This window comes from Zophobas morio, unplaced genomic scaffold, assembly GCF_036711695.1.
Source record: "Zophobas morio isolate AGI-343-1 ecotype UQ-CSIRO unplaced genomic scaffold, CSIRO_AGI_Zmor_V1 ptg000044l, whole genome shotgun sequence".
Taxonomy (NCBI): domain Eukaryota; kingdom Metazoa; phylum Arthropoda; class Insecta; order Coleoptera; family Tenebrionidae; genus Zophobas; species Zophobas morio.
In genome coordinates, this window is record NW_026972149.1 from 401415 (window position 1) to 420958 (window position 19544).

Sequence of the window (19544 nt, forward strand, 5' to 3'; positions counted from 1 at the left end):
ATTAACTAAATATGTCTATCTAAAATATAGACAGAATCTGAATCTATCAGTGAACAAGATGTGGATATCCACTTCGCTTTTCCGCTGCCAGGCAAACCGCAGTCCGACAACTTGTATTCGCTGTCGAGATGTTAACCTGTGGGTCTTATTTGGCATCTAGTCGTATTTCTAAATGCGACACTTATTATTTACACCAATTCGGCCCCGGTGACGTGCCTGATATTGCCAAAGAGTGGTAGAAAATTTTTCAAGTATGATTTAATATACGCATTACGCAGTCACTTCTGAAACTTATTTTTATTGCATTAATAAAATTATTTTACTGTAATTATGATAATTAAAACACCACCTACAGTCATCCGGCTCAAAGGACCAAAGTGTTGAAAGTAGCTCACTGAATAAAAGAAATCTCGATACTGATCAAAAACTTGGTCTAAAGTTATTTAGAGAGAACTTTCTTCACTTCTGAAACACAATAAAACAAATCTTGTTTCTTAGATAAATTATAAAATTTGATTCCTTTAATTTTCTTTTCTTTTTAATATTAACTCTTATACGTTAAAAACAGCAATTTACCATGTATCATGTCAAGCATGCGTAAAAATCTGCCTTATACATAGTTTCTAGAATAAATTATCAAATTTTATTTGTAAAATTTTGTTTTTCCCGAGCGTAAAAAAGTTTCATGTTTTCTCGACATTTCATCACCCTTAAAGTATGAAAAAATGGATCTCAATTTTATTAAACAGAAGATCTCTAAAACCACTGAAATGTTGCAAACGTTTTAAGGTTATCGTAATATTGAAAAATCGTTAATCACAACTTAAGGGTACTGTGTATACCAAAGAGTTTAGCAAAATATGACTATTCTAATGTGAAAATATCTAGTGATGACAAGACTGTATAGACTGACATTTTAGGCAAGGATGATTTAAAAAAAAATCATACATAGTATAGAATTTTTGTAATTATGATCGTATAGTACTAGTTTTTGTGCATTTATTATTATTAAGTATTGTTCAATGTAGTTGATTGTTGTCTAAATTATACGTGAATATATGAAGTTGGTTAAGTTTTCTAAAATTACCCATATACAGGGTGACTCATATAAATTAATTAATGAAGCAAATTATTTTACTGTTTTTATTTTCTGAATGGAATAATAATAACAAATATAGAACCATATAATTTTGCATATTTTAAGCAAGATGTACGTAGCAAAATTCTCACATGACACGAAATTTTTGATGCAGATGAACGTATAACTTTTGTTAGCGTTTTACTGTCTTAATAGTAATCGAAGAGTCCTTATATAATTTCACAGTAATCTGTTCAGTTGTAGTTAACAGGCGACAAACAGACGGAAACGGAAGACCCACCGTTTTATGTTCTAGGAGTTATGGAACATCCAGAAGTTGTGAAATTAATCATTCGTCAATTTGCTGTTGCTAGTTTGCACTCGGGAGAGATTCACAGTTAAATAAAACGTCTTGTTTTGTGTACAGATGAACTTAAGGATGCATCAGTTGATTATAATAAAAAATAATTGTGGAAGTAGCAAAAATTTTGGAACTGTGATTTATTTATTATCGCAAGCCGAATGATTTGGAGTTGTTTTCGTATTCAAAGCGGGTTACCAAAAATAATAGAGATTACCCGATATGAAAGTGTGCCATGTATATTTCGCGTTTGTTAAAATTCAGTCAGATGTCTCCCAGGAAATATGCAGCAGTACACGTTTAAATGCTGAAATAATGCATTTATTTATATGCAAAGCGCAGAGGTAGAGATATGTATGTATGCAATTGCGCACCCTACTGATTATTATATTAACTGAGAGGGTTACGGTAAGAATTGGCGGTGCGGTTCGCTGAAATATTTAGGGTTTACGAAACTTCCAGCTGCACTTTTACAAATTGATTTGATTTAAATTTGTGAGAGATAGAATTTTCCGAAGCTCAAAGTGAACCATTTGAGGAAAAATAGTGGAATTAGTAGCTTAGCGAGTAGCAAAAGTGTTTGTTGCTAGTAATTACTAGTTGGAAAGATGGAAGAGACAGGTTTTCCGGCTCTTACTTTATCCCAATCTTCGATCTTAGCGGTATTAAGTACACACAAAAGTTAAACAACCCCAAACATCTCACGAGATTTCTTACGTATAAAATGAAGTCAAGTAAAACCGTGGACGTGACTTGGAATACCTTACCTCTAATAAATGTTTGTTGTTTCTTTGAGCTTTTCACCTACATGGAGGCCCAAGCTATTATTTTTAATTAGAACGCTTTGTGGTTGATTTTTCGTGACGCATGAGGACATCGGATCATTTGCATAATCTTAATTGTGTTTGCAGTGCCGCTGCTAAATGTCTCCTTCTGAAAACCGATTAAACAATTTTACGATGTTGTTAGCTAGTTCGGCTTGGTGGTAGTAGACGCTCATTATTCGAAGGTGTTCAATAGACATCATGTGAAGCTGCAGCACGTTCGGATCGATATGCCGTTAGGTTTGCAGCGAGTAGTCTCAATAGCGACAGGATATTCTCCCTGTTATGCACTTTCTACTCGTTTTCCTTAATAAAACAGCCCGAAACTTGACCTATAATGATGTCAATTCGTTTCAACAATCTACCATTCTCCAGATTTTCACAACAAGTCCGCAAACTTTGATTTTCCTATTCAAACATTGCCAGTATCTAAATGACATCAATTCAACCTTTTAAAACTTTAATTATTTAACAGCCATTTTAACTTTCAATTGTCTCTAATAAATCGATAAGACTCGTAGATGGCTATGCTACGTCACAATATTCTCATTAACGATCCCCATGCCAAAACTTCTATTTTGAACATACAGACGAGTCGGACGGTATATTCGCCTATTATCACTCCTTTAGCATGTATATAACTAGTTCCATTAAAGAAAAATTGGTCTAAAATTGTGCAGACAGAACTTCCCTCGCCACTGGAGTACAACCAGGATTTAAGGAAACATGCTATGTGTATGTTACAAGTGAATTTTTCTTAATAAAATTTTGCAATGACCAACTTTTTATTAATACGGACAAGTATATCAGTTTGGACATGGTAACACGAACAAGAACAGTACTACTTTATTCGCAGAATTTTACGATAATGGGATGCATCGTTTTTATTTAAGCAATAAAATAAATCACTGCATTCATTAATTTTTTGGGACACCTGTACAAGGAATTTTGAATTTAAAAAAAATATATGCATTGATAAACCACAAGTGTAGGCTCATAATATTGTATACTTTGTCATCGACTTTTTGAAGGGGATAAACAGATAAATTTTGATTAACGATTTACTATGGTTCGAAAGCCTTGAGATTTTTGAAAGAATTCCGAGCACTGAATTTTGTAGTTTTTAAATTAAAGTGTAAAATGTCGTTATAAAATTTTGATTTTATTTTCCAAAAATCTGGATGTTCGAGGTAAAAAGTTGGTCAACTTGCCCATGAAGTAAGTACATGAAACTTGTATAACAACAATTTCCAATTTAACTTTGAAACTGCAAAACCGAATGCTCTGAAATTTAGCATGGTAAATCAAAAAATTGATGCCGTCATCTCAAAATTTAGCCGCATAAATATCATGTAAAATATATAAAATGTTATGAGTCTATACTTAGGGATGCATTCATATTTTTTAGAACTACTTAAGCAGGTTGACTAAAAAAAATGAATGGAGCAATTTATTTTATTTATCAACTCAAGAACGGCTTATCCCATTTTTTCGAAAATTGGAGTATACAGCGATGTTGTTAATAGTATTGCACTGCACCTATCCAAATTTATATCCGTGTCCCTGTTAAAATGTTGATGACGTCACACAAAATTTGTTGCAAGCTCTCTTGAAACATACTTCTTTACTTGTACTTTAACAGTCCAAACATATCTTTATTTTGACTTATGGGGATTGCCATAAAGATCTCGCAAAATTAAATTTTATCATTTTTTGAAGAATATGTATTTGTTCCACTGTATTTTAGGGGCGAGGGAGTTCTGTCTAAATAATTTTAGATCAAGTTTTGTAATAATGAGGGTTTGTTACTGGCGTCGTTACATTTGAGGAATAGCTGACGAAAATACTGTAACTGCATTTCACAGCTCGTACCATATGACAATACAAGTTTCCGTTTCTCTCTAAAAATGACGGTGTAGACCGTATTTCTATCTAAATTGTTATTAAATTATTAATAACTAATTATTTAACTATCTATCGGACATGCAGTTCATTAAAACAAACCAGACTTACGAAGTTAATTTTTCAAGTTTGAAGTTTAATATTTTCAATAGTTGATGCAGGGATTTTTTTTTAACCATCCTTTTATATAGGTGTGAAGTAGCAAATTCTCACCGTTCGCAAGTTAGTTTCATAATGTAGCTGTTACGGTTTGGCACACAATGAACAACTTTCACCTATGAGAAACAGTATAAATTTTGCGTCAATAAAATTTTAACACTGTTTTAGCCAAGGTAACTGTTTTAAGAATTACATTACCCTTGTCATTGCCATTGTCAGTGATATAAATAAGTAGTTAGAAATATTACGCTACCGTATTATATGGTGGTTTAAATATTTCACTGACACGTTTGTGGACGCGGCCATCAATCTGATTGTCGTGATAGTTAAAAATAAATTTGTTCTATATTTACACTTTCCTTTAAAGCTGAGTCGGGAGTATTTGATCACTCCAAATAAGAAGGGCTTTGATATTCTTTGAAGGCAATTTCAGAAGCTCTCTCTTTATATTGATAGACTGTTAGATGAATTGCGTTTTGACGTTGGTCTGTTGTTACAGTGGTCGTCGAGGAGCCTGAATTTACAGACATTATAGAGAATATAACAGTGGCGGCGGGCCGCAATGTAAAGTTCGCATGCTCCGTCAAGAATCTTGGAACTTACAAGGTAGGTAAACATTTACCTCAATTTGTCTTTTAATTGTACCTTGAATAATATATCATTCGGAGGAAACAAACGTAACTTTATGTACAAATTTTATGAAGCATGTTGTCGTCGTCTTTTTCCGAACTCTGTTCTCATGCATGAAATGCCTCAGATACATTTAAAAATAAAGGTGCGATAATATTTTATGCAAGATCGTGCGAAAATCCGGTAAAAATATTCAGTCACATTTTGCTGAAATAGTCATGACTTTATGGTGAGGATTTATTTCACCGACAGGCGTCCCAGAGGTCTACTTTACAACTTTATTGACGCCCTAACTCACTAAACTTGTGTAAAAAGCAGCCACGTTTGTTTAATGCTTTTTTATAGTTCAGGAGTCGTCAAGATGTGGTTATGAATTATTATCGTCTACTTTATTACAATTTCCCATCTCTGATGAATAATGATACGTTCACTTTTGCAATTGTCGAAACATTTATTGAATACCCAAAAAATATCACTTGATAACGCAATGTGAAATCCTCAAAAAATATTATATTTAAATTTTAATATACAATTTATATTACTTTTATCATAAATATAAAATAAAAAGTTCGTATCTGAGATTTTAAGAAACTTAAATTTAAAGTGCAAAAAATTTATAGGAAGGGCCGAAATTAGAATATTAGCATTAGTGAATATTGTTACCTCATATGCTTAAGGGTAGCAGATTAACATTAGTGAGATAGAAGACTTTGGCACTGATTCAATGGGTTACAAATATTGGGCACTTACTAATCCAATTACACCAGTGCAGTGTATGGAAACAGCGACCTGCCGGACGTCACTGGCAGCACCCTCTTTTTACAGAAAATCTCCATGTGGTTTATACCGCTAAAGAATTAATAACTCGAAAGGCTACACAATTCAATGAAAAGGTGTAGGCTGCGGTTTCGACCTCTTTTGGTCTCAAAATAATTAAACTCTTAATGACTACCTACTTAGATGCATCTTGCCAGACAAGACTTGTTTTTTGAAAATTAAAACACAACAGGTAATATTTAGTTTTAGGTGGTAGATTTATCATACTGGAAAGATTTTAGGCGAGTAAAACACCCATGAAAAAAAGTGGATGATTTCTTTTGAAATATACTAGAAAACTATATAATAGTTTGCCAGTTCCTGCAACTTTTAGTCAACAGAAGTCGCCAATGGTTTTAGGTTTCTGACACAAGGTAACAATCCAAATCGACATAAAGAATGTCACTCTTCCTCAAGAAAATTTAAGTTTAAAAAAAAAACATAATTTAAGTTTGCTCGGTTGTGGTTTGGCTTACTAATTTTGATTACCAACGAATAAGTCACTAGATTTTCATAGTTTACATTTAATACGCCTCCACTCTCGAACGCATATTAGTCGTTGGTATTTTCCTAATTATCATTCAACATTATAATCTGATAAGTTCAAGTCTGCCGTCAAAATGTATCGCCCTGAAAATTAAAATTTAGTTTTTTTTTAATTTTTGTCAAAATAAAACAATAGTTATTTAGGGTGGTGGCTGCTTTTCATTGAAATATTGTTAAATTTGTTATATGTGGCATAATATATTTCTACACGTGACAAGTGATTTTTAAAAAGTATTCCTAATAAACTTTTATAAATTGTACAATATGGATACATTTTTTGTTATAGTACAACAAAGGCTTATCTGTGCGCTACATTTGCTGCCATAATTATGTCTTCACGACGAGGATTTATTTCACTAACAGATGTCCTAGAAGTCTACTTTATAACATTATTGACATCCTAACTCACTAAACTTGTGTAAAAAGGAGGCACGTTTATTTAATGCCTTTTTATAGTTCAGGAGTCGTCAAGATGTGGTTATGAATTATTATCATCTACTTTATTACAATTTCCTACCTCTTCTGCATAATAACACATTCACCTTTGCAATTGTCAATCCATTTGCTGAATTTCCCCAAAAACGCTATTTGTGCGGTGACAGCGTGATGTGACATCACAAAGCACCCTATCATCATCTTATTTGCACTGACGGAAATAACGGCCGAAGCTGTGCAATACTGTTACATTTTTGAATATTCTCTTCTAATTTTTCAGCGGTTGTTACATCTGTGTCTCTGTTCTGAATCACATTACCGATTCTAATTACTTTCATTTTGACACACCCTCTGATTCAAAATTAAATTTTATTAGCTCGGGCTACATGTTCCAAAGTACTTTGGTCTAGGCTACCCGAAAGAGAATACATTGTCGTGTGGCCTTTCATTATTTTTTTATTGATGTGAAACCATTTATCCGGCAACGATTCCACGGCACTGATAATAAAATGAAACATTACTTGATAATATGACGCGAGGTTTAGATTTTGATTTTGTTGGTTGTTCAAACGCGTTTTGAAATGTGATTCTTTTAATATTAGATGTTTCTTTGTTTTGTTTTTTGTTAGAAGCGGATCTTAAATAAAACACGGAAATTGCAACTTAACCACGAAGGGTACACTTTTTCTATTGCTGAATCGTTCGTCTAGTGGAAAATAGAACGATTTAGTATGCAAGAAAGCTCTTCACACAGTGACGTGACTAATAATAGCGTATATTAGGTTGATCACTTTTTTGTTTGAGTTTCAAAAGTAGGTTAAGTAGATATTTTAAAAAAAGGGTGAACCTCTGTGATTAAATTTGGGAATGCAACTTTTAAATTTTTAAGTTTCGACTCAAATATAGTTTTCGCTAATTCGCATTTTAAAACATGTCAAAGCTTCTATGTTTTAGTCACATATTAATTTTCACCCGTTTTGTGTTTCGATATTTAGTTTTAATATTTGTAGTTTACAGCTGTGCTAGTGAGTCTCACTGTTGTCATTTTTGAATTTCGAAGCTTTTTGTTCCTCAAACCCTAAACTTTTAAATCATTTTATTTATTATTTCCCAGGCGTGAACAAGGGAAGAACTGTAAGAGAGTTCATTTTGCGAATGGTTACTTTCATGTTTTCATAGCTCCTAGAATATGAAAAGTTAGACCTCTCGTTTTAGTTTGTTTCCGTCTGTCTTTCTGTTGTCCGTTCGCGATTTTATTATAATTTTTGCAACTATCGAACAGGTTGTTGTGAAATTTTAGTTATTTTAAGCTAAAACACTATCAGAAGTGATGTATTTATACCCACTAAAATTTGCAGTAATCAATTTTGTAACGTTAGACTTTTTTTTACTCACATTGATCCTACAAAATTTTACGTTTGTGGATTTACGTACCGTACTTTTCATTTCATTAATTTCGTGATGTCTATGACAGACTAAATTTGCCACAAAATACTGAAACGTTTACTTTAAAAATTTGTTTCAACGTCAACTTCTCAGTTCACGATTTTTATCTTTAAGTTTCTAAGTGCGTTTTTTAATTACAAAATTGTGTTACTTATCTCAAAAAATTCATTCAGCTTATTCGAGGAAGAATTCGAATCACCAAGTTTCCATTTTAGATCTCAATTATGACAATTTTGAAATTTCGGGTTTTTAAATCTGGAGATTTTGACATTTTAATTTAAAGCTTAAAATTTTGAGGACCCTACACTTTCTTTTTTAAATTCTTAACTTTTAGAATTAAGTTTAAAAAGTAGATATTCAGTATTTAAGTATAATAAATTTCTGATATTTATTAAGATCAGTTACTATAGGCGATTTTACAAAAACAAACCTTTAAATTTTGTAAAGCTCAAAACTGTCACTTTTCTCTGAGTTTTCAAAATCTTAAAGTTTCTTTATTAACACTACTACAGCACTGTTAAATTTCTACGATTCAGATATTTCGACGGTCACAATCAGTAAATAAATCACGAATGTTTAATATTAATTTCAAATTTCGAAGCCAATGCAGGTTTTATCTATGAAAGTTTAACGTCTTTAAATTTAGAAGCTTTTAATAGCTGGCGAATTCATTTTAAAGCTACCATTTTACATATTAAAATTTGAATTTTTAACTCTCAACTCTTTACTGCAATAATTTTTATCTCCGCAACCGCACAAAATTTTAACACAATGGCAACGCGTTTCAGTAAATATGCTACGTATCATCTTTTTTGTTTTGCTCCAGAAAATAATAGTCGATAATCGTGGATTAAACTGGAAACTTCAATATCTCAATTCTTACATTTGTTTAATATTTCATACATATCTTCATTTTAAAATTTTTAGACGTTGTCTTAAAAACAAGTAAATTTCGCAAAATCAAATTTTATAACTTTGCGAAAAAACTGGATGTTTTATTGTACTTTCGGGGTGAGGGAAGTTCTGTCGAAATAACTTTAGACAATTTTTAAATCATGAAACATCACTCTTTAAGTTATATTCTGAGTGCTCGTATTGTCATTTTTACTGCTCGAGCGTAAGCTGAGAAAATCGAGTGGCTACTTTCATCTTTTCATGAATTTTCATGATCCTGATGATGAGTATGGAGAAATAAGTCTCCGTTTCCGTCTATCATCTGTCATCTGTCATCTGTCATCTGTAGTTTGCAGTCTGTTATCTGCCTGTCTGGATCGATTTTTATGAGACAGGTAACCTCCGCACAGTCTCTAACTTGTAAATCCGAAGGTCCCGTGTTCGAAGTGCTGATTTGGAGCCTTTTTTTTCTTAAACTGTGACTCTTATTAACTAATTTGTCTACATTTCTACTTCCCGAGCGTAAGCTAAGGAAGTATTGCAATCAATTCCATCGGGCGACTGGCTACTTTCACATTTTCTCGATATCCCGTTTCCGTCTGTATGTCTGTTTGGCTGTCTATCTGTCGATTTTTGGACAGATAATCTCCGAAACTACGGGACCGATTGTTGTCGAATTTTATATGTATATCTATTATGAATATCATTTACTTAGATGGTAAAACGCTAACCAAATTTTTGTCTAACCCCACCAACAACGTGATGAGGTCATTTCAAAATTGCATAAAATAACACGTGTAGTTTAAGAATCCCTTTTTGTTTTGGAAAAAAATCAAAATTTGTAACATTTTGCAATTTAATTTCGAATCTCCCAGACTAAATACTTTCCTATCTTGCAGAGGTTTTAATGTTGTCGGAAGTATGATAAATTTTTAATCAAGATATATTTCTTTATCTCCTCCAAAAAATTGATGACTTTATCACAAAATTTTGTAAAGGAAAAACTCATTGAAACATATGCGTAGCACGCTTATTTTAAGTTATAGGGGGTGTTATTTTTTTTGTAATAATAATCATTATTTTTATTATTTATTTACACCGATCCACATATAACTTTAACTCATAGCGACTGCCATAAAAAATAAATGAAAACGGCAAAATTAAATTGTATTATTTTTCGAAAAAGCTTTGTTTGTGCGACTGTACTTCAAAGGCGAGGGAAGTTCTGCGTAAATAACTGTAGACCGATTTTTTTATTCTGGTAACTTTTTAAGTTTTATCACCAACTTGAAATAGCATTTCAAAATACCGAAAATTTTTCTTGCCATGTCAGCGCGGCAACGTTGGAGATCTCAGGTTTTCTGTTTTATAAAATACTGCTTTACAATTTTACGCGTTAAGCTTTGATCCATAACTTTAAAGAAGCAACTTTTAAGTAAATAACAAAATTTGAGTTATGAAACTCTAGTGTTTTACCTTTATATTTCTGTATACATAAAATTGAACTTTGTGGTTGAAGCTTTTTAAATGTCGGAGCTTTCATTTTTAAAACTCGAAACTTTAATCGTGGTGTTAAGTAGCGAAAAACAATACAATGCACATTAAACGGATTAATCGATGTACATCTCGTAATGAATCGTAACTGGCGTATTTTTTGAAGTATCAACTGTCAGTTATGATTTTCGAGTGATTGTCGTTAACATTTTCGTGCGAAGTAGTAAGTATTAAATTATAAATTAGTCATAAGTAAGGACAAAACGAAAATCGATTAATATAGTGGTAACTGATCGGAACCAATCAATGAATCCGCACGAAATCGGAATCGCATCCTTAAAAGTGTAAAGTTTAGAAGTCTCTTTTAGTTAAGAACACATCTTTTCAGACGTTCCGACCTCTTTAATATATAGAGAAGATTACAATGTAAGTCAATTTGGCACGAATTTAAGGTCTTTACGTAGAGCTACGTGAGAATTCCGAGATTCGTGAAGATGATTGTAAGCAAATGCATCTTTCTATTAAAGATAATTTCAGATCGTTTAATTTCGTGCCGCGTACTATTTAGGGGTAAATTCATAAATCAGTTTTCTTAAACGGATCAAAAACGAAATTGGTTTAGTTCGTAGATAAACCGTATGTTTATTTTGATACCGTAGGGTCAAATTTTATGTGTTTGTGCGTTGCTACAGACAAAAATAGAACTTTAGGCCAACTTAGGAAAAGAGAACAGACTAGTAGGCGCTAGCGTAAAACGTTTCCGTAACGAACTACACCCGTAAAATTATTATTCATTCTTTAATTCAATCATATTTCTGTGATACTTAAATCAGACACGTTTTTTATCATTTTGCCCCAAAATTGTCAAATTGCCACACTAATGGAAAACAATAAATCTACAGTTACGCTTTTTTTCTTTTATTATCAAATACTCAAGCCAGGATTTCGAAGCCACATAATACATTTATAAATTGGCGCAAAGATAATCGTCGAGCTTAAACTAGATTATACTGAATTCCCTAAAATCATAACTATAAAGTTAAACAGCCCCATTCAATTAATAAGCGTTTATGTTATGACATTCATGACGGTATAAAACCACATTACCGCACAAGTGTAAGTTAATGAGAGACGAAGATTTTATCTCTCCATAGGAGTTGTTGCCGTCGTTTCAGATTTACACGATTTTTACTAATCATCTGTTGATCGTACTTTCTACTTGCGATACGCGTATACGGGGGATCTCGGATTTTATTCCGCAAGCAACGGCTCTGTTGACTAGTTCACAATTTTTTTTTTTATGACGAACAATCACAATATATTTTCTTGTTGATTATGAACGAGCATTGACTTTTTTCATTCAAAGTGTCTCAGGTATGCATAGTATCGTATAGTGTTCTTGTAAAATGATATTAACTGTATGTGGACATTGCCATGTAAACCAATATATTTACTCATGCTGTTTGCTGCTAACAAAACGGTTGAAATTTGCGTTATTACTTGTAGTGTTTAATCCAAACAACTATTGCGCCACTGCAAAGGATACTTAAAGTATAATGTTCCAGTTCAAATTCAAATGTTCCAAAGAACTGTAATTTAAAACTGTAAATCTTTGGTACTTCTCGTCACCAAATGACTAATAATAAGAAGAGTGGAGCGCAGTGGTAAAAAAGCTATAACTCCACTGAATTGTCTTGAATCGACGTCGTCATATGCTAATAAGCATCACTTACTTTGTATTACTAAAGTTTAATGTGACGTAAGTACTCGTCATGGGAAATATATATTTAATAAATAATAGATGGCTCATTTTAATAAATAAATAATCTAAAATGTTTCACCTTAAGCGTTGTTAATGTAAATCTGCAAAGTGATATTAAACAAGTCATCACATTTCACGTTTCTATATATTATTATTTAATACTACTTAATTTATATGTATGAAGTAATATCCTGTGCGAATTGAGTCTAATCGTAATCATCTAAATTTAAGTTTGTGTACAATTTCGCGATAAATGTAAAATATCTGATTTATTTATTTGACGTAATGGGGGATAAAAGTCTTTGGGAAAGTGTCGTGTGGAAACGCTTTCAAAAAACGTTCTTATAAACATTTAAACAAAATTGTCTTACTGTTATTTAGACAGAACCTTCCCTGTCCCTGAAGCACAGGCAAGCCCGGTTTCTTAAATAAATTTACAAAATTTTATTCTGTAAATATTACGTTTTTTTATTGAATTAATATAGACATAAGGTTGAAATATTAAACTACAGGTGAAGTGTAATTTACAAAATAAAATTTTGTGATGACATCATCATGTTTAGATTTTAGGGGACAAATATATTACTTTTGATAGGTAGCGTGTAATATTAATATCAAATTACTGCGTTCCTAGAATTTCGGGAAAAGTAAAATAAAAACCATTTTTGATTTAATCAATCCTCTAGTTATTTAATTGCTTTGAGACATCCAGCATTCATTTATTAAAAAAAAATGATCACAGGCTTATTTAGAAAGAACTTCCCTCGCCACTGAAGTAAGATTGAACAAATCCAATTTCTAAAATAAATTATATATATAACATTAGATTGTGCGAATTTTATTTTTTAATGGTAACCTAATAAATGTGAATCGTTCTTGATTTGATCAACAAAATAAGTTACTTTGTTCGTTTTATTTTTAAGGAATTTCAAAAAATATGAATGCGTTGATAAACCATAAATACAGATTCATAATATTCTGTAACTTTTAGATAGGATTTGTTCCGTAAAATGTTCAGGATGACGTCATAAAATTTTTGAAAGGATGAACAGATAAATATGCTTACGATAATCTTAAAACGTTTGCAAGATTTCAGAGCATTCGGTATTCCAGTTTCTAAGTTAAACTGTAAAATGTTACACAACTTTGAGTTTTTTTGGATTATGATTATGAACCACAATTATTTACAATAGCTTTTTTTACTGACAGCCGGAAATGGGATACTTTAGAAGTCATGACACGTGGAGAATAGAATGAAATTACCCATTCGACAAATGAACCGATTATTACTAGGAAAGTAAAAAACTAATTAATGAAAAACCGCTCCTTAAGACTGTATAAGACCGCTTTTTGAAAATATTTTATGTCGGCGGTATTGCAACACAGTCACTTCCACAAACATAATTGGTAGTTACTTGATTACAGAGAAACGTATCAAATTCAGGTAAAGTTGCGACTCGATTAAAAACACTTTAAACCAATTCAAGCTTACATCGGAACAATATTATAAGAGAAAATGATAATTTCTTGTTACAACATAGCAATACCTTCACCTCAGCTGCCATTCTAGTGTCAGTGTTGTTAGTTAAATTTGAAAAAGAGCAATTTGAATTGTAAGTTGGGGTATTACACTTTCTTATATATTTTACGCTTTTGTAAATTAGACGCAAAATTTTAATAAACTTTTTCTAATAGGCCTAATCGAATTATTTACTTAAATGTCTACAGAAAAGTACGTAATGAAGCTCTCTTTTACATTCTGCTTTATATGGAATTCGGAAACATTTTAAATTCGCTGGAACGTTACACCGGTATTATCTCAATGAAGATGTCATTAGTATTTCATGATTAAGAAGCACTAAAAGTACGCTATTCTCTCAAAAATGAGACATTCTTTTAATAAAGTATAAATAAAAGAAATTTAATTAAAATTTGTGCATTTCCCGGCTGTCACTTCATTCTCACGTACAATAGTGGCTTTGTGTCGCTGACACTGCAATCACCTAGTGGTTTCATTTTATTTATCGACAAGTATGAGATTCTGTTAGAGATGTAGAGTCAATTCCTGTGTGTGGTTAATAAAACCCCCGAATCTATCAGGTTGTCGTCGTGGGAAGAATACGTCCAAAATCCGTGGGATATATGAGGTGTGATAAGTGCAAAGGAATTGGTGTAAAAGAGTTCATAATACAGTTGGCAGTATAACAGTTAGCTAAACCCTTGGGCCATCGCGGTAATGGGCCTTGTGCGGCATCTAAATACAAGTGGCTACTCCGCCAACAACTATGATAAAAGGGAGACGGGAAATACAGAGACGGGACACAAAATCAACGGTCGAGAAAATGAGGTTGCGATGCTTTGGAGCGAATAATAGAAGATGCTGTACGTCCCCCAGTTGATGGTCGCCATCCGAGTATTTGTATACTATGTTCACTTTTCACTGAATCAATCGTCAAAACAAAGGAATTAACTTTCTTCCAAGGTAAACGAAATGTCATTTAATTTAATGAAACCGCGCTGATTGAGACCTCGACTCATGCAGACCTAAAATAAATTACTCGGACTTGTTCCACTCCGCGAATTTTGCTCTGCGAATTTTCATTCTGGTATTAACGAAACGTAATTGATTGTGCTGAGCCAGTTTCGTCATTTTAACACATGCCAAGTGATTTTTGTGAAAACGCATTTTAAAAGAAGCGCTTTCTTGTGCCGCCTTTTAAGCTTTCGCCCATCACAATGAAATATGGCGTATGTACTACGAAAATCCGATTTTCGAATATATTCATTATTCATTACAAGCTCTTGATAATTTATATTACATTAAATAAATACATTAAAAATATTATATATTCGAATTTGGTGATTTTTTAGTTGTTCTTTCACCAGTAAAGTTTAAGAATGTTTAAATGGACATTAACAATGCGAATTTGACTTTTTTTCCTTTATGCATATCTTCTTTTTTTTTGTTTGTATGTTTATGGTCCATAAATAGGTACTCTGTTTTTCTAGTTGATTCTTAAAAAAACATTTACTTGAAATATGGAGTCAATTTGTATAAGCAGAACATAAAAATCGGGGCTTAACATCTCGGAGTAATTTCCAGTCGTTTTAACTTTTCATTGTTGCCATCTTTTTTGAAAAGTCTTATTCTTAACTTCAAATTAAGTCTATTAAGAAGTGTGTACCTGATGCAAACATATTAAGAAGAAATTAATTTTTCCCCAAAATTAAATGTCAACAAAGTTATCCGTTCGTGGTGTTTTGCTAAATTATTCACTTCCAATTATTATGAATCAAGTTAAACGAAAAGATTAGACCCATCTCTGTGTATATATATATATATGTCTTCGCAAATATAGTTAACATAGTTCCTAATTTACCTTTCGAATATTGACAAGTCATTAATAAGTATGTGCTACATTTATGTTGTCAATAAGTTTTGCAACTGCAAGGATTCTGTTTAAACAACTTTTTTACTTTTATAAATACTGTTTAACTACTGTGTAGAATATAATTGAATTCCTTTGTACGAAGTCCCCAAGGCTGTGAGTTTGTTTCGTCATTCACATGAATAATAAATTTCTACATTCACTCTAAATATTTCTACCCCTTGTCGCAGAATTTTTTCCCTAACGTAAGTTAAGTTAAATTATCTTAACATAAAAAAATCATCACACTTGGTAGTTCGATCGCTTTACTAAACTGGTCAACGGGAGAGTATAGTAGAAATTCTAATAAGCGAAACTAGGTATGCTAATACAGAAAATGCAGCTGCAAAGAGGGACGGAGCCGGAAGGCAAGTTGGGATCAATGTTATTAAAGGGCCAACGTATGGTATTCAAGGAGATTCCAAACATAGGCAAAATTCGTAGAAAAATGTATTACCGGATATACCTTGCGCACCTATGCAAATTAGGTGATCACTCGATATTGAATATTCTCAATTCAGACTTGATATTACCTGTTTTTGTGTTTTACAAATCGATAGTTAGTTCGTTTTAAAACTTCCCCTTGAATGCAGAGGTAGGGTAAAGCTGTCTATGCCGTTTTACTTTCTAAACGCAAGTTGGAGAAGTATTATCAGTTTGACGAATGTCTACTTTCATGTTTTTGCGATCTTTTACAGCTTGTTGGATACGAAAATACTGGTTCCCGTTTCCATCTGTGTGTTTGTTAACGTGTATGCCTGTTGGGGTTTTATTAGACAACGAAATACTGGACTGATTGACTGATATAAGATTGTGTTGTAATTGGTAAACATGGTATGGATGGATAGACAAATTTTAGTTACCTATATCTATCAACTTTAAAGCATGCGCTAAATTTCCGAGCAACTTATTTACTAGTTCTATGATAAGTTGTCAAATTTTGTTCTACAGTGTCAATTTTTCCAAAAATCTGCACATGTAAAGGTGTATATTTAATTTTTTTTTTTTGCACATTTTACATAGAAAATATAAATATCTTGCAAACTTTTAGGATGACGTCATAAAGTTCTAAAAGCGGTAAACAAATGAGTTTGGGGTAGCAGTTTGTATTTTACAAGATAAATTGTCAAACTTTCTGATAAAATTTTGAAAATGTTTATTTCCAATACAAAAAATAAGTGTCATCAATAAACCACATGCCAACCAATCATTTAAACTAAATTTTAATAGAATTTATTGAATTGGATACCATTTAAAACTCTTTCACAGTGACCTCCGACGTATATTTTACTTTCATATCACCGCCTATCTAGTGTTCTATTGTAAAATTTACACATTTACAAAATGTTGCAGCAGTTTCTTCTTGTTAAATATGAGACTAAAAGAAAAAGCAGTATATGGTAAATCGCTAACCAAATTTGGTCATTGATCATCCGCACTAGCAATTTGATGTAATCTGAAAGTTTTGCTAGGTAAATCCTGTGACTGATTTCAGCAGAAAGTACATTTTTGGTGTCGTTAAATTTTCTTAAAATTTAATTTAATTTAAAAACCTTGTTTTCCAGAAATTACACAAGGCAAAAGTTAAAAAAAAAAATATCTCGTAGACCTTCAATCTATACGTCCAAGAAACTTGTTATGTCTTACATTGTTGCCAGTTTGGTGAAGTTAAAAAAAATATCAAAATAAAAATTACATATAACCAACTCAACATACGACTGTCGTTAAAGCGCCACCAACGGTGAAACTCTGAACTAATTATACAGCTTTTTCACAACACCCTCAATATCACGTCCAAAAAATGTTTGCGAAACAACTAAAGAAGAGAAGAATTTCATTGCATTATGAAAACATCGTCCTGATATGGACGGGATGTTGAACCAACCCAGAAAGTACTGCCTAAACACTGTATTTGTAAAATGAAGTTTTGAAAACGTCACAAATTTGTGAAAACTGATAGTTCAACGCCCCTGGCAGTAAATGGTTACCTTTCTTAGTATTGTGATAAATTCAAATCCAGTTCTGTTCTTAGAAATCGGACTGGACGTTATGTGGTTTTAATTCGGTACTAATATTGTCCTTTGATTTTTGTATTAGTTTTAAGAACTTCTTCTAACTTAACCACACTTTATTGCTAAATAAATTCGCCTGACAATCGTGAAAGACAGATCAGCAGGTGTACGTGTATAAATTTTCATTTCAACGAAGCGAGTAATAAATCGTTTAGCAACGGTGCTGCAATGTCTACATCCATGATATTCAACTTGTACTTAGAGGCAAAATAAATGTATTTAACTGCACGACGTCTTACTCTACATTGTCAGCGTTCGTTTAATGAGAAAATAGAAGATGAAAAGAAAGCTACCTCTTATTTTCCTTTCTTTGAAACGGATATCTAATATTTAAAAGGTGATTAATTCAGCTATTTGAATGTAAAAATTTGCGTAAAAATCCAAACTTTAGTAATTAGCGAATCTCGTAGAGCCATGATTAGAGCCCGGAATGGTTGTAAAAGAAATAAGCACTTGTCTTAGTAGTTTAGTATAATTAGCGAGGTACGAGGGTAAACGTCGTTGTACTGTGGAGAAAGATGACGACGTTGAATGATTCCCGAGTGGGGTCTCGAAGAAAGTTATGGAAATCGGTTGAATTGATTATGACGGAGCTCTTTTTTACGATTTGTCCTGCCTTAATCCTGACATGACTCGTCTGAACTGTAATAATATCAAGTGGTCATTCAAAGTGGCAGTTTAGGTGAAAACGTGAATACTAGTCGAGACACGTCCGAGGGTGAGGAAAGCTCTGACCCGAAAAATATGCGGACAGGATCGGCTTTTACTTCCGAAAGTTGCGATATTTTTCTTGCGAAACGTTTTGCCAAAATCAATCTTAATTATCACAGCACTGGATCGACACATTTATAAAGATGTGCGTCGCATGCGTAATCTGTCCTTTGTAAATTGACCGAATCACGCTTAATCGTCTGCCAAAATAGGTGGCACTAGCTTTTTTACAAAAAAATGTTCGCGGAGTCGTTTTGCTAAAACGCATTGTAATTACAGCAGTTGTCTGATATTTCAGTTGTTCCTGTCATTTTACAAATAATGGTATTTTGAATTATGTTAATGCAAATTGATGTGTATTTACATAATTCATTAACTTGAACAAGAATATTCAAATGGATTTATTTCAAAGTAATTTGACAGACTTACGCCATAATTAAACAGAATAATTCGTAATTTTGCAAAACTGGCCTGTCATTTTGAACATAACTGTAATTTGCAAGTGACTATTGTTGCATGTTGTGCAGTAATGTAGATATATACTATGTAACAACCGATTTGATCATATATCATTTTATTATGCAAACTGCCTGATCTACATGCGTTATCAATTACCTGATCATTTTATAAAATATCAGACGACGTGATTTATAATCAGATTACTTTGTTATTTTGCATCACGTTAAACTATATATTAACAATGTTTATTATCTAGCAAACCGATGTCCAGAATAATACACGTGACAAAGAGATAGAGAACAAGTACGTAAAGAGCAGAGTAATTATTATCGCTACAAAAACATATTCCTTTCTAGAAAAATAAAATATTAGAAATAGTTCAAAACAGAAGATAATTGGTTCGGTATTCTCCAAAATTGCTGTTAACTTCTTGTTTAAATGACATGATTGCATCAGCTTAACGTGATAAGTAGAGCTTGGTAAAAACAGTTCGCATAAAAAAAGCAGATATTTTTTACATGTGCATA

At 32.4% G+C, this 19544-nt stretch overlaps 1 protein-coding gene across 2 annotated transcripts in view; it reads left to right on the top strand.

The window, feature by feature from the left end:
* Window positions 1-19544, top strand: part of LOC135141531 (lachesin-like) — a 192399-nt gene that overhangs the window by 77245 nt on the left and 95610 nt on the right. For both annotated transcript variants that reach the window (XM_064072712.1, XM_064072713.1), the window contains exon 2: window positions 4824-4930. In XM_064072712.1, the coding sequence (XP_063928782.1) occupies window positions 4824-4930 (107 nt within the window). The remainder of the gene's footprint in view (window positions 1-4823; window positions 4931-19544) is intronic.